The following is a 25,736-nucleotide window of genomic DNA, read 5'->3' on the forward strand; positions in this document are numbered from 1 at the left end:
TACGCGGCTTCTCAAGTAAGGCAGCTCCTGGTTGCTGGATGTCCTATGGAGGAGGGTGGGTTAGAGCTGGGCCTCCATGTTGCACAACTTCAGGGGACCCTTTTCCCAGAGAACACAGGTGTAAACGCCCCCGTGGAGTTAGTTGGGTGGTGACCACCCTCCTTGGAAGGGCCACAGCTTGGGGCGCCCCGGTCTCCTCACTGAACTCTCTTGATTCCTTCGTTCCATGTTTTTTTTTTTTTTTTAATTTTCTTTGCTGTACTGTGTCTTTGTTACTGCATGGGCTTTTTTCTAGATGTGGTGAGCGGGGGCTGCTCTCCTTTGCGGTGCTTGGGCTTCTCACTGTGATGGCTTCTCTTGCTGCAAAGCACAGACTCTAGGGCGTGTGGGCTTCCGTAGTTGCTGCTCCCGGACTCTGGAGCACAGGCTCAGTAGTTGTGGGGCATGGGCTTAGTTGCCTCTTAGCATGTGGCATCTTCTGGGATCAGGGCTCGAACCCGTGTCTCCTGCATTGGCAGGCGGATTCTTTACCACTGAGCCACCAGTTGAAGCCCAGTCCCGTGGTCTTTATCGTCAGGCTTGGTGCCCCATGGGGCTGGCAGAAATGTACTTAGTAGCGTTGATACTGATACCAGCTGTCAAGACTGGGTTGTCTCTCTCGCGCTTCCATCCCATGTGGTTGAGAATACATTTAGAAGTAACCATTTGGTCAACAAGGGTTTGTTGAGTGTGGTTGTGAGCCAAGACTGAGCGGCCGCTGGGGAGACCAAGGTGGAGAAGGGGCTGGGGGCTCGGGGTGAATGGTCCCCAGGTCTTCCGTCTACAATGTGGTCTGTCTTGCATCGCTGGGCCCCAGAGAGTGGGTGCAGCATGTTGGCATTTCTGGGGGCAGGCAGGGTGGGGCTAGCACTCATTCTGATGTGGAGACTCAGGGGTCACATTCAGCAGTGGAATCTGGGCGTGCCCGGGCAGCCCTGGACTCACTTTCTCACGGCTGGTGCTTTCGAGGGTGTGGACGGGAGTTTCCAGTCCCTCCTGGAGGGGTTGTGGTCACAGAAGATGCCCAGCCCTCTCGGAGCTCCCCAGGTCAGCGCTCCTCCGTGAGTTAGCAGCCCCTGCCTCCTCCCCAGGCCGCCAGCCTGCCCGAGCAGTGTGCTTCAGCTGGGCCGTGGAGCTTAAAATAGCCGGTGAGCTGGCCGCTGTGCGTGTGGGGCACCCGCCGAGGCGGGATGGGGCAGCTGCCTGGATTTGGGGCATCAGTGGCTCTAACCCGTGGGTGGACAGTGCTCTTTGGGGGCGTCTCCTGATCGATCGCAAGGCTGGGGGTTCAGGTGTGGCAGGTACAGAGTGGGAAGCAGGGAGTTTGTCTTTCCTGAGACGTTTTAGGGAAGGCCTCGGACCAGACCACAGGGCCTCCCACTGCAGGGTCAGAGGGTGTCAGACCTGGCGTCCTCTTTGGCCCTGACCCTCAGTACTGCTCAGAGTTAGCCACGTGGGGGTCCCATGCAGCCTAAATGAGAAAAGGAGATGCAGGGGTGGGGTGCCAGGTCAAGGACACCTTGAGTCCCAGCCAGGTGGACACTGACCACTGGGCCCCTCGCTCCCCACCTGCCTCCTCTTGGGTTTGGCAGACGCCTCCTCTGGCCTTACCTTTACTCTCCACATGTGTACTGGATACCTGCCATGTGTAAGGGACTTCCCTTGTGGCTCAGTGGTAAAAGAATCTGCCTGCAAATGCAGGAGACACAGGAGATGTAGGTTCAGAAGATCCCCTGGAAGAGGAAATGGCAGCCCACTCCAGTATCCTTGCCTGGAGAATCCCATGGACAGAGGAACCTTGTGGGCTACAGTCCACGGGTCACAAAGAGTCGGATGACGGAGCATGCATGCACTTGCATCTGTCATGTGTAAAGCTGCTCTTGGCCGTGGGAAAACAGCAATTCATGAAACCCAGCAAACCCCTGCCCTCGTGAAGCTTAGTTCTGGTGGGGAAGAGAGATCGTAAACCATCAGTTAATAAAGCAAACTGCGCTGAATGATGGGTTTGAGTGCTGTGGAAAGAGCAGGGCCTGGTGATGCTGGGCACGCTGGGGAGGTACGGAGCTCAGCAGGCAGCCCTTGGGCAGGTGGCAGCTGTGAAGGAGGTGGGAGCTGGTCAAGGAGACACCTGGGTGAGGAGTGTCCAGAGGAGAGAACAGCCAGTGTAAAGGCCCTCCCGTGAGAAGCAGCAGGAAGGACCGAGTGGACGGAGTGGAGGGAGGAGGGAGATGGACGTGTGTGTGTCGATTGAGAAAATACTGTGAGATCTTTGTCTTTTACTCTTCGAGAGATGGGCGCCTTTAGAGGGTTTGGAGCAGAGCGGGGACCTGGCCTGACTTACCTTAGCAGTAATAGTGAAAGTAGCTCGGTTGCGTACGACTCTGCAGGACCCCATGGACCGTAGCCCACGAGGCTCCTCTGTCCGTGGGATTCTCCAGGCAAGAATACTGGGGTGGGTAGCCATTCCCTTCTCCAGGGATCTTCCCAACCCAGGGATTGAACCTGGGTCTCCTGCACTGCAGGCGGATTCTTTACCATCTGAGCCCCTAGGGAATCAATCCACAAGCCTGCCTTACCTAAGAGGGTCACCAGAGTCCAGGAGCCAATGTCCATGGTCTTTCTGGGTCATTAGGCCACCTGTGGGGGATCCCAGGACCCTCCCCATGACGTGTCCACTCCTGTCCCCACCCTGACATGTGACTTCTCCTGGGAGGATGAGCAGGGTGCTGGCTTCTTCTTGCCTTGGAGTTTCCCCTGGATGGAGGGAGCTGGGCTGTTGCAGGGCTTGGCCAAAGCCTGCTGTCCCAGTGGTCAAGAGCCTGGTAGTAAATAAGCAGGAACATTGCCACTTATTTGTCACACCATGAGTGGCTTGAAACTGGCCACGGGGGAATATTTACACCAGGGAAGGTGGTGAGTACCACAGATCTGGGCTTTGCCCCAGAGAGCTGGCTGTTAGACGTGGACAGCCCACCCTGGTCATCATCCCTACTCTACCATGGCCGAGGTCTTGGGGGTCGGGGCCTGTGCCTCTGTCATTGGCACCTGCCCCTGGTTCCTGCTCTGTGAGGTCAGAGCATGGGGACACGTTGACTGGGGTTGACACAGAGTGGAGCTGGGGTGTTGGCGTGTTCCCCAGGATTTCCAGAATGTGTCCCATGTCGACTGGGGGTGGGGAGGGGGGCTGGCTCTTGTTCTGGCTGGGTGGTCCTAGAGCCTGAGGGCCCCCCCCACCCGACTTCTTTCCTCCCTCTGTGCGTGAGGGATGGCTCCATGTCTGCCTCCATACATAGGAGCAGGGTCCAGCCCTGGGACTGGGCAAACCACTTGGCATAAGGAGAGATCTCTGTTAGGAGTGAGGAGCCCTTTGCTCGGGGCCGCGGGCTGGCATTTCCTCCGGCAGCAGGTGGGGGAGGGGACAAGCAGGTGTGCCCTGGCGCCTGGCCCGACGGGGACATGGAAGTGCCCCTTGGGGCGGGAGCCTGGGGGTGAGTGACACGCAGTCACCCAGATGCTTCAGGCCTCGCGGAGCCCAGCCACATTCTCTGAGCTCCAGCCTGGACATCTGAGCTCTCCAGGGTTCAGGAGGTGACCAAAGCTGGCTGGTGACCCCAGAGAGGGCCTCCGGGGAGAGACATGGTGGTGAGCTATCAAGATGAGCACCCACGGGAGAGGCTGAGGGCAGAGGTAGGGGGTGTCTGATGCACGGGTCGAGGTGAGTAGACGTCGGGAAGGCGGGGCGGTGGGCTGGAGGGCTGCATGCATTGTGTGAGGGTTGAACGAGTCTGGGTCTGCATCGCATGCAGCTAGGTTACGACTGGAATTACCGTCTGCTGGAGCAACCCTAGACATTGCTGAAAGGACTCTCCTGAGGGTTTCAGGAGCCCGGACGGCAGACTAGAGTGTGTGGTCTGTGACCGTCTTCACCTCAAGCACTCTGAGATGAGAGACATGCCTCCAGGTCTGGGGTGGACCAGATACTTCTCTGAGGCCCCCTGGGCGGGCGGCACCCTAAACGGCGGCCGCCTGGACTCAGGGAAGCCTGAGTGGGCATAGGGGAGGGAGCCTCACCGTACAGAGTGGCCGGTGATCCAGAGACCACGTGGCTTCAGGCCCTGAGACCTCTGAGTCTTCAGACAGCCCAGTTCTCCCCAACAGGAATGCCCTAGTGGGGCTTCCTCACCACTCCCACCCTGTGCCTCTTGTTCCCTTCGGCCGGGAGTGGAGGATGTGTGTGTGTGTGTGTGTGCAGGCTCCGCTCCCCTGTGGCTTCAGAGCAGGCAGGGGCCCGGCCTCTGTCCCTTCTCCGTCTTCTTGAGAGCATCTCTGTGCTGTCTGCTCCTCCTGCAGTGGTTTTGTGCTCAGTGCAGGGGGAGGGGGGCAGCAGCTCCTGAATTGGGGGAGGGTCCCAGCCACGTGAGCCCCCCCTGCCAAGGCCGGCCCCTAGGTCAGAGAGCCCATCGTCCCGGCCGGCTGGCCAGTCAATGCCCTCCATGGAGCGGTTTAGGAATATTGGATTTGCTGGGTCAGGAAATTCCACTGGTGCATGGCAGTAGCCTCGGGGTTTCACCACACTGCCCCGTGCCTGCGGCCCAGTCTTATCTCACCTCCGGGAGCCGCCTGCCCTCCGTGATAAGTGCTCATTACTGGTGCTCCTGGCTCTGGGCGTCCAGGTGGGGCTGGCATGGTGAGTGCCCACCGCGCACAGCAGGCCCTCCTCAGGGGGACCTGACTGGGATGCTTGGTTGGACTTGGGGCGCTCGTTTGGGACTCGCCTGGAGAAAAGGGCCTGAGAGCCCAGGGTGGGCAGCTCTCTGGTGGGCCCCCAGCCTGCGCCCCAACCCTGTAAGCCTGCTCAGAGAGGAGGCATGGCAGCGCCCCCTACCCACACTAAGGCAGGGCCCATCCTTCTGTCATCTTGCTCCAGGCCCCCAGGAGGCCTGCCCTCTCCCTGCGTGTGTTCAGCGGTGATTTCACAGCTCCTGAGTGCTGGGCCCTGGCTCTGGGGTACAAAGACGATGGACGAGCCTCGCCCTCCAGGGCTCCAGGTCTGGGGCCAGATGGCACTGAGCGGGCAGCTCGGTGAGGGGCAGGGGATGGACCCAGGTGCCTTGGTGCTCTGATCGCGGACCTCAGCCTGGCTGTGGACGTGGGCAGGTGGGCAGGGGAGGGAGGTGCCAAGACTGGGGGTGGGGAAGACCGGGGAGGTTTGTCCTGGTGGGAATTTAGCTAAGTGGATTCTGGGGATGGAGGGGGAATGGGCAGGAGTGGGGAGCACTGGCATCTGGAGTTGTTTCTGCTCCACCCCCGCTGCTCTTTGTAGTTCACATCCCATGAAGCCTCATTTCTGCTGGGACGTCCTGATGGTCTTCTCTCTCTGGCTTCGCCAGCCTTTGCCCACCAAGATGCTTTTCCTCCTGCCCTGACCTGTCCTGAATGAGAAGCGGGTTGGGTCCCACGTCACTGGGTGGGGAGGTTTCAGGGCTGGCAAGAGCCTTAGAGAAGCAACCAGTGCAGACTTCCTGCCCTGCAGTTGAGGAACCAGAGGTCACGCAGGTAACCGGCGTCCTGAAGCTGTGCTCCTCAGGTGGGGACCCAGGAAGCCCTTCCCGGTGGTGCTGTCACCCAGCCCCGCGAAGCCCTGCTTTGAGCGCTTCCTTGTTCATCATCGCTCAGTGGTCCCGCTGCTAGTTAGGCATTGTCCGGGATACAGCCCCTGCTGCCCTGGGGCTTCTGGTCAGGTCGGAGACCTGGACAGCAGACTCACCCAAGTAAACATGTGCTTCCAAGCCAACAAAGTGCTGCAAGGGAGGGAAGGGGGGCTCTGAGGATTCAGGCTTTAATTCAGATGGCAGGGGCGGGGAGGAGGCAGAAACCCGGAAGGGACTGTTGTGAAGAACTCGCAAGAGCTCAGGGACGAGAAGCAAGGCGTGTCCTCAGGCGGTGGGTTGAGGAAGAGCATTCCAGGCAAAGGGACCGCCAACGCCAAAGTCCCTGAGGAGGGTGGGCTCCGAGGGTTCGCTGGCGGGAGCCCGGTGGGCTGGAGTGAGGGGCGGGGCCAGGCTTGCCAGACCTCTGAGGTCGCTTTAGGATTGTGGATTGTGGTAGAAAAGTAGAATAACAAATACATGTGCACATGTGTGCGCGTGCACACGCACACACACACACACACACGACCACAATATCAGCAAAACAGAAGGCACTAAAGGGCCATAAGAGGGCAGGGTGAATGAGAAGATGGGGTGACTGTTCCCTGGAGAAAGGGTAGGAAGGAGAATCCTCCATGAGCTGTGAGGGAGCTGGCCCAGGGCGGTGCCCGTGGAGCCAGTGAGAAGAAGGTGGCTCCTCAGATGGACTCGTGTTTGATTGGAGGTGGGGCACCGACAGCAGGGAGTTGGGATGGATCCTGGGCTCCGGCGTGAGCGCTGGGATGTGTGTTTAGGCCGTTTATTGAGAAGTGCTGCCAGGGGCACCAGGCAGAGGCGAGGTGAGTCCCAAGGAGCTTGAGAGATTGGAGTTGCCCTCGTGACAGCCGCTGGGGGATGCCAAGCACAGGGGTTGGGTACGCATGCTCGGGGCTCAGAAGACAGGTGAGGGCCAGGTAAACCCTTAGGAAGACCCACCAGCACCTGCCCTTAGAATCTGAGCCAAAGAACACTTTATATTGATTATGTGTTGTCTTGTATCTTTCTCTGTTCAGTCACCTCTTGATCAACTGGGGACTGGGACCATAGCTACTGTAAGAATTATGGTCGTTGATCCAAATGAGAGTGCCTCATTGACCTTTCATTTGGATCAACGAGCATAATTCTTATAGTAGCTACAGTGCCTCATTGACCTTTGGAGAAGGCAATGGCACCCCACTCCAGTACTCTTGCCTGGAGAATCCCATGGACGGAGGAGCCTGGTGGGCTGCAGTCCATGGGGTCACGAAGAGTTGGACACGACTGAGCGACTCCCCTTTCACTTTTCACTGTCATGCATTGGAGAAGGAAATGGCAACCCACTTCAGTGTTCTTGCCTGGAGAATCCCAGGGACGGGGGAGCCTGGTGGGCTGCCATCTATGGGGTCACACAGAGTCGGACACGAGTGAAGTGACTTAGCAACAGCAGCAGCATTGACCTTTAGTTCCTTTCTACCCCAACCCTTTACCATCACCATGGTCCTTCGTGAATCCTAGCCAAGTCTGGTGACTCTTGACCCTGGAGCTATTTAATTTCTACAGCAAATAGGAGGCCTCGTCCCCCTCCCTCTCTGCCTCTGCCCCACCCTGGACCCTCCTCACCTCTCCCTACTGGGTGAACCTTCCTGTGAACATCCTGGGATGTGGCCCCTGCTAGGGGCCTCTCCATCCTTCCTTCGACCTCTGTCTTTCTTTTGAACATTCGTGGAGGTAAGGTTGGTTTATGACGTGTAAGTTGCACCTGTACCACATGGTATTTTGACTTCTGTGTGCTCTGCGGCTGCTCGCCACCAAGAGCGTGGTTTCCATGCGTCACCACGCAGCTGACCCCCTCCCACACCCCCATAGCCTTGTTCTGTTCTCTGCGTCTGTGGCTTGTTTTGTTCTGTTTATTTGTTTGATATCCCCCATATGAGTGAGATCACATGGTATTTGTCTTTCTCGCTTTGACTTGTCTCACTTAACCCGTGAGGTCCTTCTGTGTTGTCATTAATGGCAGGGCCTGTTTCACGGCTGAGTTGTGTCCCATTGTATACACATCTTTTTTTTTTTTAACCTTTTATTTTAAATTGGGGTATAGCCGATTGACAATGTTGTGACAGTTTCAGGTGAAGAGCGAAGGGACTCAGCCATACATATGCATGTATCCATTCTCCCCCAAACTCCCCTCCCATCCAGGCTGCCACATAGCATTGAACGGAGTTCTCTGTGTTTTACAGTAAGTCCTTGTTGGTTATCCATTTTAAATTTAGCCATGTGTACATGTCCACCCCCAATTCCCTAACCATCTCTTCCCCTCATCCTTCGCCCGGCAACCAGAAGTTTGTTCTTCAAGTCTGTGAATCTTTTTCTGTTTTGTAAGTTCATTTGTATCGTGACTTTTTAGATTCTACGTACCCCACATCTTTTTTATCTGTTCATCTATCCATCCTTCTTTCCTTCTGACACCATCTATCCATAAACAATTTGCTTAGCAATATATTGCTGAAGATGATCTCAATTCTGGAGTTTAAAAAATTGAGGTGAGGGGAGTAAGTCCCCCTTCTCCTCTGAGGGCAGCCCCTCTGGATGGCAAGTGCTCCCTGCCTCACCTAAATTCTGGTGTGGCCGCCTTATCTGAGCCTCAGAGGTCCAGGATACCTCATGAGCCACACATTGTCAGATACAGAGACCTCAGTGCAGGCCCAGAGGGAGTCTATGTAGCCCGTCAGCTCTGATGTGTGCAGGTGGGCAAGAGCCCAGAGGCCTGAGAAGTGCAAGGAGAGGCCAAGAACTTGGTGTTCACTCTGAAGCCCTCACCTCCCCAGCTGCTGGGGATTTCATGTAGCAGAGATTTCACGTATTCACGTCTCTTCCTCCCTCTGGGAATTCTGTACCTGCTTCACTTTTTGTCATTGTTGTTTAATAATAAAAGAAAAAAAGGCAGCTCTGCCTTGTTCACATGCTCCGAGATCCTCAAGGGCAGTCTGTACCTTCCGGCTCTCCTGAGCCCGGCAAGTCGATGAGGACCTGGAAGGGGGGATGCTGTCTCCCATCACCTTCTCTCTCCAGTGTTCCCTCTGTGCCTGAAGTCCAAGAAACTGAGTCAGCACAGCACCTGGCCTTGCCTTCCCACTCTGCTGCCAGGCCCGGTTCCTAGGGCCCCGAGTCTGTGCCATGCCCCGCTGCTTGGGAAGCCCCGAGATGAAGCCCAGACTCCCCGTGTGCTGTGTGAGGCCTCACAGGTAGCTCACTGTGATGCACCCCCAGGCTCTGTCTCCTCGCTGCCCCGGAGGGTCCCTAACCATGCCCTGCCTGGTCCCTGCCTCGCCTGCCCCGGCCGGCCCTTCTCCAAACTGTGCCGCGCTCACTCTGCACGCTATGGCTCCTGCACGCTCGGTCACTCTGCTGTGCCTGGGCTTCTCCGGGGATGCTCTGGAGCGGGGTGGAAGGCTGGTCTGTTCACTGCATCTCGAACTCCTTCGGGCCTATGGCCACGTCTCACCTTTGTCTCTCTGAGTGTCCCTGGGCGTCCTGGCCGCGACGAGCTGTTTATTATGGATGCGTGGTCTTTTCGTGGTTATGGAGGACAAAGCCGATAGCTGAAACTGCCTTTCCGTGGCTCCTCTCCGGCTTTTCCAGAGCTGCTTCCTTTCAGGGACTCGCTTCCTGTCTTGCAGACTGCCTTCTCCCTGCACCCCTTCCTCTTCTAGCCCTCCATAAGATCATGCAGGGCTGATCTAACAGGTTTCTCCAGCTGTATGATCTCTCTTGCATCAAAGAAGTGATGTGGTGAGAAAGAAGTGCAGCTGAGAGCCTTCTGGAGCTGGTCCAGGCTGAAATGGACAAGAGGTGTTAGCCAGTCCAGTCGGGTGGCTGTGGGGTCCATCAGAGTTAACTGGACATCTGCCCCCCACGTGTACACAGCACCCGCAGGCCCGGTGTGCCCAAGCAGGGGACGGCAGCCAGGGGCTCCCCTTTGCTGACCGTGAGTCCAGCAGCACTGCCCTGACCAGCCCCCTCCCCTTTGCCCCTTACTCAGCTCCTTCTGCTAATGACCTTTCACCAGGCTCCATGTTATGCTTTTATTATTTTTTTAAAATTTATTTGGCTGCACCGGGTCTTAGTTGTGGCATGGAACTCTTATTAATAGTTGCAGCTCTTAGTAATAGTTGGATCTAATTCCTAGACCAAGGATCAAACCTGGGTCCTCTGCATTGGGAACTTGACTCATAGCCACGGGACCACCAGGGAAGTCCCATCCCTGTTATGCTTTTAGGTTCTGTCTGTTAGACTGGCAGATGCCTAAGGGTAGGAGCTGGGTTTAGAGCTCAAGGGAGTAAAGAGCATGGGCTTTGAAAGCATCATTTCCTTAACTGTAAAGTGAGGTGATAACCATCTCGATCCTGCGGGCTTGTCTGAGGATTCTGTGGGTGATTGGGGCTGACGCTTGGTGCCTGGGATATACTGGGGACTTGTATATCGGAGTTGCAGTTATTCTTCTGATCATGACTAAGTTGCATGCCCTCGTGGAACCTCACTGAGGCTTTGTGGGTCAGCCGATGACTGGGACTTCAGTGCCCTTTTGACGAGCAAGGCCAGGAGGGAGCAGAGCAGAGCTCTGGTTACACCGGACAGCCCCTCCTCCTCTCCTACCTGCCTGTGGTCCTGCACCCCTGGCCCCCCTGCTCCCCCGCAGGGTGTCAGTTGCTGAGGAAATAGTTACTGGCAGGAATCCATGTATAATCGGAAATGAGTGTGGAATAGTCCAGGACAGTGTAAGTTGGGGAGAAGAACAAGTTGAAAGGAAATTAGAAGGCAGAGAGGGCCAGCCTGGGGGCCCTGACTTACTCCAAATGCCCATCCCAAGACTAGCGATGACAGCCCCTGGACAGCATTCGCGTTGTCAGATGGTTCTCACACTGGCCCACTCCTCTAGGACGTGGGCTCTGCAAACCCCAGTTTAAAAAGGAGGAGATGGCACCTCAGAGAAGTGAACTACCTCACCCTGATCACATACTAAAGTCTCAGCTCAGAGTGAAAAATAGGTTTCTCCAGCTGGTATGATCTCTCCTGCATCAAAGAAGTGATGTGGTGAGAATGAAGTGCAGCTGAGAGCCCTCCGGAGCTAGTCCAGGCTGAAGCGGACAAGAGGCGTTAGCTAGTCCAGTCGGGTGGCCGTGGCGTCTATCAGAGTTAACCGGACGTCTGCCCCCAACGTGTGCACAGCACCCATGGGACCGCAGTGCCCAACCGGGGGATGGCAAGTTGCCATGGCTGTGACGCACACTGGGCTCCGTTTCTGCGTTGCCACGTGCGTGGGGAAGGGGCTGGGAAGAGTGGCACCCCTGCCGGTCCCTTTAAAGAAGCTTAGGTGCCCTCAGAATAAGTGGCTGCACCCCGGAATGCTGGCCTGCCTCCAGTCCCGAGACGCAGACTCAGCAGCCTAGGGCCCTGCGGAACATCTGTGATGAGGGTCTGGTCGGAATGAATGTCCCCCTCGGCCACAGCCGCATGGTAGCTCTGTTCCTGCCCGCCGTCTTGGTGATTGAGGTCCTTCTGTCTTCCTGGCTGGATCTTGTGTACCTGAAGGGCAGGAGCCGCACACCTCATGCATTTCCCCCTGGGCGCTCAGCACAGAGCAGGTGTGGAGTAAATGTCTGATGCGATCCGGGGAGGACATGGCACACTCACACCGCAGCCAGCTACCCTACGCAGCGCCTCCCGGCGACCAGGCGCGGTGTTGGGCGTGGGATACAGGGCTGGGGTGCTCTGGGGCTCTCTCACCCTCTGGCTGGTGGCGAAAAGAGAGATGCCCTTCCCCCCCCCACCCCGTCTTCTGGTTCTATTTGCCAACTGGGCAGTGCAGACCTCCGCGCGAGCCCGGGGTGCAGCTGGTGTTTCGCGGTAGGATGCAGGGCTCCTGGATGCTCCCAAGTCCTCGGCCAGAGCATTCTTGGTGCTGCGCCTTGGGCATCCGGTAGCCCCCGCGCACCCCGGTGTCACCCTGGGCGAGGAAGGATTCGGAGGGGCAAGGCAGGACCCTACCTGGGCCGTCTACTCTTCTCAGCCGGATGGGGGTCTTGCCCGGAGCGCGGGGCAGGGGAGGGAGGGTGGGTGGGTGCGAGGAGCTTGCGCAGCTGCAGGAGCCTCCGGAGCCGCGGGTGCGCGCGCGCGTGCGCGGAGGGGGGCGGGGCGGGCGGCGCGGGTCGCCGGCGCCTTTCCCACACCTCGCGCCTCCCCTGCGGTCCCCCTCTCCCCGCGCGCCCCAGCCAGACCCACGTGTGCAGACGCGCCAGCCTCTGTGTGTGTGTGCAGCCCGCAGACCGTGTGCCCAGCTCGGAAAGGCCCCGTGGACACAGGGGGCGGCGGACAGCTCGACTGTGGCCGCGCTTCTGTCCCCTCCAGTCCTCCCCAGCACTTTCCTCTGGTTCCCTTGGATCGTGGTTCCTCCAGCCGTTGCCCTCCCCTCCCGCTCCCTTTTCTCCCCTGGAAGAGGCCAGCGCCTTGCAATGAAGGTTCTGGTTCACCCCGGCTCCGGAGCCCTTGACATTTAGCTGGGCTCGCGGCGCACTGGTGTAGGCACCCGGCAGAACGCTAATCCCATTAAAGCCGTGGTGTCATCGGGGAGGGGGGCTGCCCCCCTGCAGGCCTGGCGCTCATTGGCCGAATGCAAACCAGGGGGCGGGGCCGAGGGCCGGGGAGGGGGCTCCGGCGATTTCAGAGTCGGGAGTCGGGAGTCGGGCAGGGATTTCACAGGGGGAGCCCAGCGGTGGTTGCAGCTGCGGCGGATCCCTCGTCACTAGCCGCCGCGCGCGCTCCCGGCAGCCCAGGGCCCCGGGGTAGCTCCGCAAAGTCGCTGGGCGAGAGGAGGCGGGCTCTCGCAAAGTGGCCGGGCCGGGCTGAGACTGAGAGAGGTGTGCCCCGGAGCCCGAGCCCGGCGCCCCGGTGCCTCGCGCGGAGCGGCGGTGCAGCGCCTGGGAGGCGAGCTGACGTTTGGGATCGAGAAATACAATCGCAGCCTCTTCAGAGGCGCTAAGTTACGCCGGCCAGCCGGCGCCCAGGGAGCGCGCGTGCAGCCAAGCCGCGCCGCAGAGCCCTCCCGGGCCGGCCGGTGGGGAGCGGGGCCCCGACCCCCCCCACCTCACCCCCAACAACCCCCACCCCGGCCCCAGCGCGGAGTCCGGCCGGCGGCGCTCCCGGGGACTGAGCCGGGGCGTGCGAGGCTCCTCCGACCAGCTCGCAGCCCCGCGCCCTTCTCGGGCGCCCCTCCCGTGCCACTCCGGGAGCGATGCCCCCCGCCCCCCGCGCCCGCCGGGAGCGACGCGAGCATGGAGAAGTCGAGTAGCGAGGATTCTTCGATCCACCGGAGTCCATCTTTGGACAGCAAAGACTCGGACTTTGCCAAGCCGTCCACCTCGGGCCGCCCGTTCGGCCGCGGCTTCACGGCCGGCGCCTTCTACGGCACCGCGGGCTCCCGCGGCCAGAGCCACGCCGAGGCCGGCGTGAAGACCGACAAGTACAATGCGCCCAAAGGCAGCAAGTACGTGGTGTTTTACCTGGACCTGTCCTTTGTTTTCCTCCTAGAATTTAAGAAGTGCAACATGGCCAGGGGCTGCCTGTGCTGCCTCAAGTACATGATGTTCCTCTTCAATTTGATATTCTGGGTAAGTCCTTCCGAGTGTCTCGCCTGCCTTGGCCTCTCCTCTTTGCTTAAGCACATACCCTCTACCCACTCCGAGCAGCATGGCCCTGCTCTCTGCACAGTGGTAAGTGGGTCTTAAAACACAGTTCCCCTCCCTCTCTCATACATCTTTCTCTCTCCTTGGTGGCTGAATGGACACTGCAACTCTTCCAGGAGAGACTTGTTCTACTCCTAGGAGGCTGCTGAAGTTTGCCGCCACCTCCTGCACCCCACCCCCGTCCCCAAGAAACCCCTGCCTCCAACTGGGTCCTGTGCAGAAATAGGTGTGGGGGTCGGAATTTTTAACAGCTGTGACCTTGAGTTGAATTCAGGCAGAAGTGCAGATGGTTTTCCGAGTTTCTTCTTATATTCCTCCTGCATGTCGTAGAACACAGTCTGCAGCATTTTATGGGCATGAGGTCCGCTAGTGGAGGAGGTCATGCCCCTCCCCCCTCCTTCCAGTGAATCCCAGGAAAAGCTGTGGGGCCCCTGTCCCAGGTCAAGGGGGCCTCTGAGTGGCCTGCAGCTCTGCCCAACATGCCCCACCCCCCAGGGAGTTGGGGCTTGCGGGGAGAAGGAGGATGTGGGAGGGGTGCTGCCATCGGGTGGCGGCAGCTGCTTTTGAGGGATTGCAGTGGACTGGGCAGCGAGCGGGCCAAACATGTGCTCTGACCATGCAACCCGGAGACTGGAAGGGACAAAGGGCGTGCCCCATCCTTGGTGAGAGATGATGTTCCAGGGGAGGTGTCAGTGGGTGGGGCGGCTCGGAATTGTTCTCCATCTGCTGTTCTCCTTCCTTCCCTGTGTGCATGAGAAATATCTGTACTAGTTTGGCGAATCTGAAAACTTCTTACATTCATATCTGGTTCTTCCTTCAGCCCAACTTCTGCCTTCGCCTTTTTCCTCCAGAGCCCAGATGTATGTAGTCAGCACAGATGTTTGGCTCTGCCCCAGGGCTGTCCTTCTGCCTCCTGGAGGCTGTCAGCGGCCCAGGGTCCAGGAGAAGTCCCTGGGGCGGGGGGGGGGGGTGGAGGGAAGGGGAGTCATTCAGTGCAGTGGGCTGGGCGCAGTGTGCTTTGGTGTTCAAGAGTTTGTGTGAACTGACCCACTTGAACTGAAAAACTTTTGTGGGTGTGTAGGATTGGGCAGGGTGAGTTTTCTCAGACAGGGCGCACTCAGGCTAGGGCAGGAAGAAGCCTGGCCTCCGGGCTTGGTTCTGCATTAGCTCTTCGTGTGACCTTGGGCAAGTCATTTCATCCCCAAGGACTGGTTTCCTTTGCAGTCCAGTGGGGGTGGGCAGTCATGATAGTTTCCCTCACAGCCTCACCTCCTTAGTTACGGGATGTCCCGCCTGCTTGCCTTCACTCTGGGGAGGGAGCCCCCGTCTCTTCTCAGGAACCTGCTCTGAGACGATCTGAGTAGGATTTCCCCAGACACCTCCATGGCCTGGGGTCCTCTGGCCACGGCTGTAAGATGTTACCTGCCCCGTGGTGAGGGGAGACTGGGGCAGATCCATGGGAATGTCAGGAATGATTCTGGGGCTGCCTTTGGGCAGCTGCTGCTGGTCCTCTGGCTCATCTGCCAGCATCAGTGTCAGTCAGGCACCCATGTGTATTTCTCTGGTGCCTGCGGATTTGCACGAATGCGGCCCATTCACTGTGCATGGCTTCCCTCTCTGCCCTTGTTCATGGTCTCAACCTCCCTTTCTGCCTTTCTGCCTATGCCCCTCTCTTGCTAGAAAGACCCTCATGGGATGCTCCCTGCCCTGGCCAGTACCTCCCACTCAGCTGTGCTCCTCCCCACCCCCACCCCGCCACCTTCTGGCCAGAGTAGGTATGACTGTTTCTTCATTTCTCCAAGAATTTAGGGACCTTGGCCCTGCACGTAGAAGGCACTATTAATAGTTAGGTGTTTGTGGGTGAATGGACGAAGGATCAGCGCACAAAATTCAAACGTGGGGTAGGGGTTCCCACGTCCCACTTGAGGGGGAGGAGAAGTCAGTTCTCAAACTTGTCAGTGGTGCAGGCTCTCCTAGTTGCTTAGCTGTAGGGTGACAACAGACTTTCAATCCCAAGAACGAGCCGGTCGGCGGAATGGCCTTCCCTTTTGGCTATAGTGAGAAAACTTCTCCTGTTAAGAAAGCACCTCCCACCTGTCTTTTACCAGGCAAGAAGTCACTCTCTCCTAGTCTTTTCTGGCTACTTAGTATTTTCAGATTTCTCAAGACATGCTATGGGCTGGGAAAAATTTGAAGTCTTAGAGACCCAGTTCTTTCATGCTAGTAGCGTATGAGACGATGACATAAGGCCCGGACCTTAGGAGAGATGGAAAATCAGCACAAGAGACAAGAGGCTTGTGTGTGTGTGACCGTTGTGGGCACTGCGTTTCTTGGGAGGGGGAAGAGCAGGTGCGGCCAGGATTTGGGCTGGTGGTCCCTGTGCTCCAGTGCGGCAGGGGCTTCCTGCGGGAGGTGCTTGGGGGTCCGAGATGGGGGGAGCCATGGAGGGAAGAGCCAAATCCGGAGAGAAGGATCCGAGGCGGGTGGGGTTGTTGACGAGGCAGGACCCCTGGAGAGCCCTCCTGGAAAGCACAGCCGGGAGTGAGAGGGTGGGGGCCAGGAGGCCAGCGGTCAGAGCCGAGCCCTCGGGGACCCAGAGAGATTGTCAGGAATTGTGTAGCATCCGCTCTCTAGTCTCCCGGCTCACATCCCCAAAGGAGGCTTTTCTTTCTAAGGAGGCGTTAGAGTTGAACCTGAGGCCTGCAGTCCATATATAGAGATCTTCCCACAGATCCTGAAGCTTACCTGGTCCTTCTCCAGACCTGCCTCTTGTCTCTACACCCCCTGCCTCAGGGGAGCCCCCCGGGGAAGAGTCCCACTGCCGGGAGGGGTGCAGCCTTCTTGCACTGCAGCCCCTCTGGCAGGCCTGAGTGGGCTCAGTTCCTGGCCACTGGGTGGAGCTTCTGGGGTGCTGGTATTGGTGAGGGCCGGGGTGACATCACCGGGGGCAGGATGGAGGCGGAGCCCTGGGGCTGGCACCGCCTCCTTCTCTTCCCCAGGAAAGGGCAGGTGCCTTGCGGGCTGCTGGGCGCCTGCCTGGGCGGAGGAGGGGGTGGTGTTCAGGTCTGCCCCTGGCACCACGGACTAGAGCCAGCTGGTGCTAGCCAGGTTGGCGCCCGGGGCTGCATTTCTGAGGTCCTGATATAGATGTTGGGGTAGAGGTCAGCCTGCCTGAATGAAGCTCATCTCCTCTGGGCCTGCATACACCCTGCCCAGATCCTCGGGGCCAAAGAGAAGGCTGGCTTCAAGGTGGACAGGAAGTGAGCTGGGCAGACGTTTCCCCGACCTGAGGGGCCCTTCCACCAGTCCTCCGGCCACAGCAGTCAGCCCCATCTCACCGGCCTCCTGGACCATCTGGTGGAGTTCTCCAGGCAGAGATCAGGTGTATTTAAGCCCCTCCAGGAGGGCACAAAAGGCTCAGGGTTTTTAACTCTGAGTACAGGGGGAGCTCCGAGTGCTGGGGGCCTCTGTCCCCTTCTTGGGGTGGCACGTTGTGACCCCAGCCCAGTTCCCCCCAACCTGTACTGAGTTCCTATCTTGTATGGAAGAGGGGGTGCTGGTGGTAGAGCTGGGGGGTGCTATCATAATTGCTTCTCGGGATCATGGTCACTTTTCACGTGGCTGGAAGAGCTGTCCCATAGCTTTAAATCATGCCTGGCAGAGTGGTGACATTCTGGCCCCTTTGGCAAGTCTGTCCCTTGTGGATTGCTTCCTTAATAAAGGCCAATTACCCAAGGGTGCCTGCCGGAGCAGGAGGAAGGCTGGTGCAGGGCTGGGTCGGGTGGGGGTGGTGCCCTGATTAACCTCTCCTATGTGGGGGCAGGGCTCTAGCTTGGCCTCCCCTCAGGCTGTCCACTTGCCCTCTGGGTGCGGGCAGCTTGATCTCAGCTCTCCAGTCACCTCGGGGGCACGTATTCGGTACTGGCTTGGTTGCCAGTGGATGCCGTGGCTGCCCCGTGGTCCATGACGCCCGGGACAAGGTCTGTGCACAGTGCGCGTGGGGTGGCCTGGGTGTCCTGAGTTTGTGGGCTGCCTTCTCTCGGGGAAGGCGGGGGTGGGCTCTGAGGGGTCAGCACAGAATCCAAGCAGGACATACAGGCCAAGCTGGGCAGCAACAGGCATAGAGAGGCTCCCCGCCCCGTACCCTGGGGCTCCCGGCCTGCTCCCCGCAGGGCAGCTCCACGTGGATCCTCGGGGTGGGTTGGGTGGGGGAGGGGGGCAGACGCCCGGAGCCCCGGGCACGTGGCCGCGAGGGGATGCCGGCTGTGTTCGCTTCCTTTCCAAAGCATTAAAAATTAAACTTCCTTGTCTTGATATCTATTTTTAAATCATGTCAGAGCCAGCATTGGTGTCAGTCAAGAGGGGGCGGGGAGGAGGAGGGTGGAGAAAGAGAGAGTCCCGCTGAAACGGGGAAAATGCTGTCGCCGTGGTGGGGAACGGCCCCAGGCCTGTCCCCCACTGTCCTTCGCTGCCCCGAAGGAGCACAGAAAAGGCGCCTCCATAGCCCTCCCCGGGGGACGGGGCCTCGCCCTGCCCTGCCTCCGTGCGCCCGGCTGCCCTTGGCTGAACTTGACGGCGGGCTCACTGGGCTGTGGGGTCTCAATCGAGCCCATGCACTCATGCCACAACTATTTCCTGAATGCCCGCTGCGTGCGCAGGGGCCTCCAGCGCTGGGGACCGGCTGACTGGGCTCATACAGGGCAGATCAGCTTTCCCGGCCAGGAAGTCGCGGCTGGAGAGGTCACCTGGCCTATCCTCTCCCCGGGGCACTTGGACACTGAGCGCCCCTCACCCTCCCTGGCATTCTGGGCTGGGGCAGCGGTGGCCCTGACCCTGCATCCATCCTGGGAGCCTGACTTAACCTGTGTCTCCCTTCTCCCATGTGGGGTGGTGGCTGTCTGACCCCCTCCCCAAAATGTCTGTGTCCATCAGAGACAAAGGCGAGAGAAAAACCTCCTGTTTCTTTTAAAGAGTGCCCAAGTTTAGAAAAAAAGCATTAGTGAATTATGTCTTTTCTGTTTCTTCTGTGGAAAGGGCTGATCGGGTGTTCTGTGGCTAGTGTGCCCTGTGTGCGTTTATTGAGCACCTGCTGTAAGCCTGACAGAAGAGTCAGGCAATTGCAGTTCTGGGCAGTAAGTCTCCATAGCGCTTCTTAAAAAAGAAAAAAGTGAAAGTCGTTCAGTTGTGTCTGACTCTTTGTGACCCCATGGACTGTAGCCTGCCACACTCCCTCTGTCCATGGAATTCTCCAGGCAAGAATACTGGAGTGGGTTGCCATTTCCTTCTCCAGGGGATCTTCCTGACCCATGGATTGAACTGGGGTCTCCTGCACTGTAGGCAGATTCTTTACCATCTGAGCTACAATGACCCAGGAATTAATACTGCTTAATAGCAACAAGATACAGAGAGGACAGGGACAGCTGGGTTTTGAAGGATGAATAGGAGTTTGCTGGATAGATGAGGATGAGGCCAGGGAGAAGGGTGATCCAGACAGAGTCTCCAGCACATGTGAAATGGGCTTAACACAGGAGACAATGGGTAATAACAGCCTGGACGGGGCCAGGAGAGCGTAGCTTCCTGGGCTTGTGAGTGGCTGGGGTTCTTTGGTTTGGCGCCAGGGCTCTGTGGAGAGTGGTGTTTTGCTTTCTGGGCAGCGGCCACCGTGACAGGTCTTGCTGTGCCACTCAGGCTGCAAGCTGTTGCCGTGGGTAATCCAGCTTAGGAGCCGCCTGCCGCTCCCCTCCGGCTGCGATGTGCCTGCTCACTTGGTCCCAGTTAGGAAGCTTTGAGGCGGAGGTAAACCCGTCAGGCAGAGTTAAGTCTTCTGAGCCATTGTCCCTGTTCACATTTGAAAGCTAATCTGCCGGCAGGAGCGGCGGGGGGTTGGGACTGGGACGTTAAAAATGGCACGTGGTGGGGAGGGTGAGGGCTGTCACCCCCAGCTTGTCCTCCTCCAGCCCTGGGACCTCAGGGGACCTGAAATCTCCTGTAACAGCGTCAGTCCATGCTTCCATTTGGGTGGGCTCTGCCGTCTTCTCCTTTGGGTCCTGGCAGGCCTCCTGAGAGCCTGGAGGAGCCCTTGGAAATGGACTGTAGCCCACCAGGCTCCTCTGCCCATGGGATTCTCTAGGCAAGGATACTGGAGTGGGTAGCTATTCCCTTCTCCAGGGAATCTTCCTGACTGAGGGATCAAACCTGACCCAAGGATCAACCCTGGGTCTTCTGCACTGTCAGCAGATTCTTTACCGTCTGAGCCATCAGGGAAGCCCCTGGAAAGGCAGGCTGTGGGGTTCAAATCCTCAGGCAGCTCAGTACCATGTAGGAGGCGTGCTAGGGTGATTGCCTTCAGGGGCTTCCTGTCCACTCCAGGGCTCTTCCCTAGGGTTATGGGTTCAAGTCACCCAGGCAGCTTTGTACAGATACCCTGCCCTTCGACCTGTGACCTACTGACTCAGAGTCCCCAGGAACGAGGCCTGTGTGGCTGGGGTCTCCTGCCCCTCCTGCTGCCTGGGTTTCCCCACATGTGACAGCATCACCTGTCCTGTGGGGCTGTCCCGGGGCCCAGGTGCGGCAGTGTGTGCCTTGTCCAGGTCCGCTTCGTAGAGAGATGCGGGAATGCTGGACTCGGTGACCGGTGGGTGCTGGTGGTGTCACCATCCTCCTGCAGTGAGAGCACGGCCCCCCAGGGAGCCTCCCCACAGTGAGTCAGGTGTGCAGGGCTGGTGTGACAGTGCTGGGCAGGGCTTTGGGGCCTGGACAGAGCCCCAGATGTCTCGTTAGGCTGGGCAGAGTTCTGGATATCCTCTGCTCTCAGGCATATGGGGTAGAAATGGGAATGGAGGATAGGGTGGAAGGCAGCGGTAGAGGGCAGGGGTGTCAGAGCTCAGGCCTGCGGCTGCCCTGCCTCACTGCACCCTTCCCTCTGACTCCGGTCGGACCATACCTTCCCCTGCCTCCCTTTGTCCCTGGTGCTGTAAATCGGGCCGACTGGGCCAGCAGTCACATAGCGGGGTCTCATGGCCCTCTGCCCTGGGTGCTCCAAGGGCAGGTCATGGCCGCTGGTGCACTCAGGGTTGGGCTGTGCTGGGCAGCTTGGCCGGAACCTGAGCTGACAAGAGACGCCAGGCGTTTGGGCTTCCCCCAGGTCACTTTACTAATCAAAAAAAACCGTCACTTAAAACTTTGAAAATGTGTAATATAGCATATCTAAATTCATATAGTTTGAAAATGTATATGACGAACATGTGCCCACCGTGTAGTTCAGGGATCATCATCTGTGAAGTCTCTGTGGTCCTGTGGACCCGTGAAGTCTCTGTGGTCCTCCCTGGGCCCTAGACCCAGCACCCTCCCTGGAGAGAACCATTCTCCTGACAGTTTGCGTTAAGTGTATCTCTTTATAGTTTGTCTGCATGTATAGGCATCCTTAAACACCGCCGCGTCGTTTGGCTGGCTTGTTTTTAAACTTGTCAGAGATGGAAGCCTTCTGAACTTTGAAGAAGGTCAGCGTTACACTTATCGATCCATCCATGTTGATGTGTGTCATAAGAGCGTCTGTGTTTTCGCTGCTCCGGAGGGTTCTGTTGTGTGAGTGTGCGGCGGTGTGTTCTTCTGGTGGTGACATTGGGTTATTTCCTTCTTTGCAAACACGCTTCTGGGAGCATTCTTAAACAAGCCTCGTGGTGCACATGTGCAGGAGTGTCTCTAGGGCAGCGCTTCCAAAAATACCCCTGAAGGAGCAGCTCTTTTCCTTCCAGTGCTCGGATGGCCGTGTCCTGTGTGACTGGTAGCCAGCTGCAGTCACAGGTGACCCCCTGCATTCCTGAGCTCATTGATTGTGTGCAGGAATGTTCCGGCTTTGTCAAATGGCTGTAAAGTTCCTCAGTGTCGAGCAGGTCCAAGGACCCCACTTGGAGAACTGCTTCAGGGAACACAGCAAGGATTGGCATTGCTCAAATTTAGGATACTTGCATCTCCACTGTATCAGAGAATGCCAGATTGTTTTCCAAAGTGGAAGCATCGGTTGACATTTCCCCCAGTGGAGTGGCAATTGTAAATGGAAAATTTGGGGCATTCTCCCATACAGTGGGTGTAAAATGCTGTGTTGTGTTTTAAATTTGCATTTCTCTGATTACTAGTGAATCTCTCTTCCTAGGTTTATCAGTCACTCTTCGCTGCGAATGCCTGCTGATGTTTTTGTTCATTTTCCTACTGAATTGTTTGCTACTTCCTACTAATATTCAGGTATTTTTATTTATGTTCTGGGTAATCATCTGTTGCCTTCTAAGTGTAGAACAAACACAATTTACAGCTTATCTTTTCACTTTCTTCACAGGTCTTTTGATAAACAAATTTTTTACATTAATGCAGTCAAACTTTTCAGTCTCTTTTCTTTGTGAGATTGTACGTTTTATGTATTATTTAGGAAATATATAACATCTCGGGGACATCTTTATGTCCCTGGTAATAGGACAGTGCTTGTCACAAGATAATAGGCACTCATAAATTTTTGAATGAATGATCCAAGGCGAGTCCCTGTGTTTATTTCTGAAAGCTTTAGTTTTCATACTTGAATGCTTTGTAGATCTGGAATGTATTTGTGTGTGATGTGAGCAGGGCTCCTATTCCTCTCCTCTTGTAACATCAGCTGTCTGAGCGCCCCCCTGCCCACACGCCAGGCCTCCCTTCCCCACCGATGGGTACCGTACAGCTTTCCCTGTGTTACACCGTCTCAATTCCCAACACTTTATGACAAGTCTCCATAAGTGGTAGGGCAAGTCTGCTCATCTTCTGCTTTTCAAGAATGTTTCTGCTGCTCTTTTTATTTAATATTTATTTTTATTTACTTCTTTGGCTGTGCTGGGTCTTAGTTGCAGCACACAAGATCTTAGATCTACTTTGAGGCATGTGGGATCTTTAAATACGGCATGTGGGATCTAATTCCCTGGCCAGGGATCAAACCTGGGCCCCCTGTGTTGAGAGTACAGAGTCTTAGCTCTGGACCACCTGGGAAGTCCTCAGTGATGAGTTTTTTTCTTTTAACCTTTCTTGGTATGTCTCAGTGACAGTACAGAGAGTACAAGCAGAAGGCGGGGTGAGGGACAGCCAGCGTGAGTCTGTCTGTGTGTGGAGTTGCTGTGATACCACAGAGGGAAGGACAAATTCCTGAGGGTCTTTACAATTATTTTTGGCCACATGTGGTTCTCCGACCAGGGATCGAACTCATGCCCCCTGCGGTGGAAGCATGGAGTCTTAACCACTGGACCTCCAGGGAAGCCCCCCTGGCTGAGGGTTTTTAAAATATCCTCAGCTTCCACCGGTCTGGTTCTGCACTTGCATCTTCCCTGAGGTACACAAATTGTACATTCTCAGAGCTTCCTCCCCGCTGCACACACAGATGTGTATGTGTATGCGTGTGCACACATGTATACGACTAATGTTGTATGTATGTACACAAATATGTATGCATGTGTGAATAGCTTCCCTGGTGGCTCAGAGGTAAAAAATCTGGTTGCGATGCAGGAGACCTGGGTTCAACCCCTGGGTCAGGAAGATCCCTTGGAGAAGGGAATGGCAACCTACTCCAGTATTCTTGCCTGGAGAATCCTATGGACAGAGGAGCCTGGCGGGCTACAGTCCATGGGGTTGCAAAGAGTTGTAGACGACTGAGTGACTAACACTTTCATGGTGTAAGTGTGTGTGTGTGCATTTATATGTGCGTGTGTGCTAAGTTGCTTCAGTCGTGTCACCACACATAGAGTAGAAGCAGAGGGTGACAGATGACAGCAAGCCTGGTCCTGTTGGTTCTCCAGGATGCCACAGCTCCTGCTGTTTGTGACCCTTGGAACTCACTGCTCAGGAGTTGGTGTCCCTGGGAGAGAGAGGCTGGCTGGTCACCAGCCACCTTGGGCAGGGGTGGGCAGAGGTGTCCTGTCCCTGATTGACAGGACAAGGCCATCTGCACTGGGGAGGAGGAGAATTCCCTGGAGAAAAAACGGGTGCTGACGCCAAAAGAAGGGGAGGGTAGAATGTAGATGAAGTGCTTGCCCCCCTGCCAGCCCCCCAGGGCCGGATGCCGCTCCTGGGGTCTGCTCGTCCACTGAGATGTACCTTCCACACCTCCTGGAGAGAGAGGGCAGGAGCAGGTGGGGACGTGAGACCCAGGGCCCCGGCCAGCGGCTTTGCTTCTGTTTGCATGGCTGCCCTGACTCCCGCAGGTGAGGAGGGCAGCCTGGGTGCTCCTCTGTGTGCCCAGCGTCTGGCTGTGCCATCCGGGTGTGTCTGAGTCTCTCGGGGGTAGGTATTCTGGCTTCCCCAGGGGCAGGACACCCTTTGGGGTGTCCCCCGTGGATCCTAGCCTGTCAGCCTCTTTCCACATGCCTCCCCTGTGACCACGCTGGGCCAGAGCCCAGGCCAGCCAATGCCCTGGGGTGTGGGTGTGGGCATGTTGCTCTTTTCAGCCCTGCCTTGGGGTGTCCTGACCTTCCTCAGTGCTGAGTCCCTTGATTCCCCAAATGTGTCCTCAGTGATAAGCCCTGGTTCACTAATCCCCAGACTGGCCTGGACAAGAGGCAGGCACGTGAGAAGGGGAATCTGAGCCCAGCAGGGTGTGAACCTGGGGATGGACCCCGGGAAGGAGGTGAGCTTGGAGAAGAAGAGAGGGGGTGGGGGGCCTGTGGCTGCCCCTCGGGAGTGGAGGGAACGCCGCGCGTGGAGTGGCTGCCGTGTCCGGAGGTGGTGCTGGGGGCTCTCCTGACCCTGGCAGGCGATGTCTGCATCTCTGTGTCCAGTGCCTGCCATCTGACTTCTGAGCAGAGCCGTCTTGATGGAGGAGGCAGGTCTCAGGGAGTATCTGATGGCCAGCAAGGATGGGGCTCCAGGACCTGGAGAATGGGGCTCCAGGGCCCGGAGGGTGGGACATGGACAGCTGGGGAGAAGGCAGGGCAGTGGGATAGTCATGGAAGGTTCTGCGTGAGAGGGGGCAGGGCAGCGTGGAGGACATGGGGGCAGGAAAAATAAGATGATACTGGAAGCCTGGAAAAGGTCTGATGTGTCCAGTGTGGTGGGCAGGGACTTTCTCCCTCACGGTCGGTGGAGCCTGCAGGTGGTGGGTTTGGAGAGCAGGTGAAGGTGGCCTGGCCCGCAAACCCCCACGGCCCTTTGCCATGGGCTCTAAGGAAAGATAGAGGATTAGGTGGTTGGATGGCATCACTGATTCAACGGACACGAGTCTGAGCAAACTCCGGGAGATAGTGAAGGACAGGGAAGCCTGGCGTGCTGCAGTCCATGGGGTCGCAAAGAGTGGGACACGACTGAGACTGAACAACTAGGGAAGGTGCGGCTGCTGGCAGGACCTTCCTGAGCCTTCCATGCTCCTGTGGTGAGCAGCAGCAGCCCTAGGGTTCTCTGTGGCAAGGCGGGGGCGGGGGGTGGTCAGGTGTGTTCCAAGTCACTGTGCCCCCCACCTGCTGAAGGGAGGCCTCCCACCTGCAGGCGAGAAGTCGCTGGACCCAAATCAGAGTGACAGCCTGTCAGGCCGATGAGCCTGGGCCCTGGGCACGAGCCCTGGGATGTCTGAGCCATTTAGGACACGGTCCTGACTGGGCCCTGAGGCCTGCGGGGAGGGTGCGCTGGGGAGGGGATGGGCACCCTGGTGGAGGTGGGGGAAAGAAACATGTATGCAGGCAGAAGGTGCTTGATTCCTTACCATTTATGGCAGCCAAAGCGAGTGATCCCCTCCCGTCTCCCCTCTGCCTGGAGCCCCCTCCGCCTGCCCTGAGCTCCACCGCCTGCCGGGGATGGGGCGCCTGTGTGGGTGTGAGTCAGGAGCGGTGGGGGGGAGGAGTGACAGGATTCTCAGCATCGCTGTTTTGTTTCCTCTCCTCCCTCCTGGATGGAGGCGTGGATGGAGGTGCCTCTCGTCTCATCAGGGTGGGGTGGGCGGGGTGGGCTGGGCAGCCCCCCACCCCCCAGGGAGCCCAGCTATGTAGACTGCCTCCCTCCCGGCTTCTAGAAGTGCAGGAGTCCCGCTTTTCACAGGAGATGTGCACCAGTTAACTCTTCAGTCGCTCCTGGGATCCAGGTGGGAGGGTGGGAAAGAGTGGCAGAGGGGCACGCAGCCCCGGGTTCCAGCCCGGCCGTTGCTGGCTGACTGTGTGACCCTGAGCAAGTTACTTCCCCTCTCTGGGCAGAAGTTACCACCTCTGCTCAGGGGTGGACTTGGATCAGCTTGTCTCTAAGATCCCTCCGGGGTCTGACATCCTGTGATCTTATGCATTTCTTATGCTCCCCTTTG

General features: G+C 57.5%; 1 protein-coding gene across 4 annotated transcripts in view; it reads left to right on the forward strand.

Moving 5' to 3' along the window:
- Positions 1-25,736, forward strand: part of TSPAN9 (tetraspanin 9) — a 191,759-nt gene that overhangs the window by 102,424 nt on the left and 63,599 nt on the right. For 3 of the 4 annotated variants that reach the window (XM_070371751.1, XM_070371750.1, XM_070371752.1), the window contains exon 3: positions 13,290-13,369. In XM_070371751.1, coding sequence (XP_070227852.1) covers positions 13,307-13,369 — 63 coding nt within the window. In that variant the 5' untranslated portion in view covers positions 13,290-13,306. Of the gene's footprint in view, positions 1-12,487; positions 13,370-25,736 lie in introns of those variants that run through there. The other variant, XM_014481991.2, reaches the window with a different exon arrangement.

Source organism: Bos mutus, chromosome 5 (genome assembly GCF_027580195.1).
Source record: "Bos mutus isolate GX-2022 chromosome 5, NWIPB_WYAK_1.1, whole genome shotgun sequence".
NCBI classification, from domain to species: Eukaryota; Metazoa; Chordata; class Mammalia; order Artiodactyla; family Bovidae; genus Bos; species Bos mutus.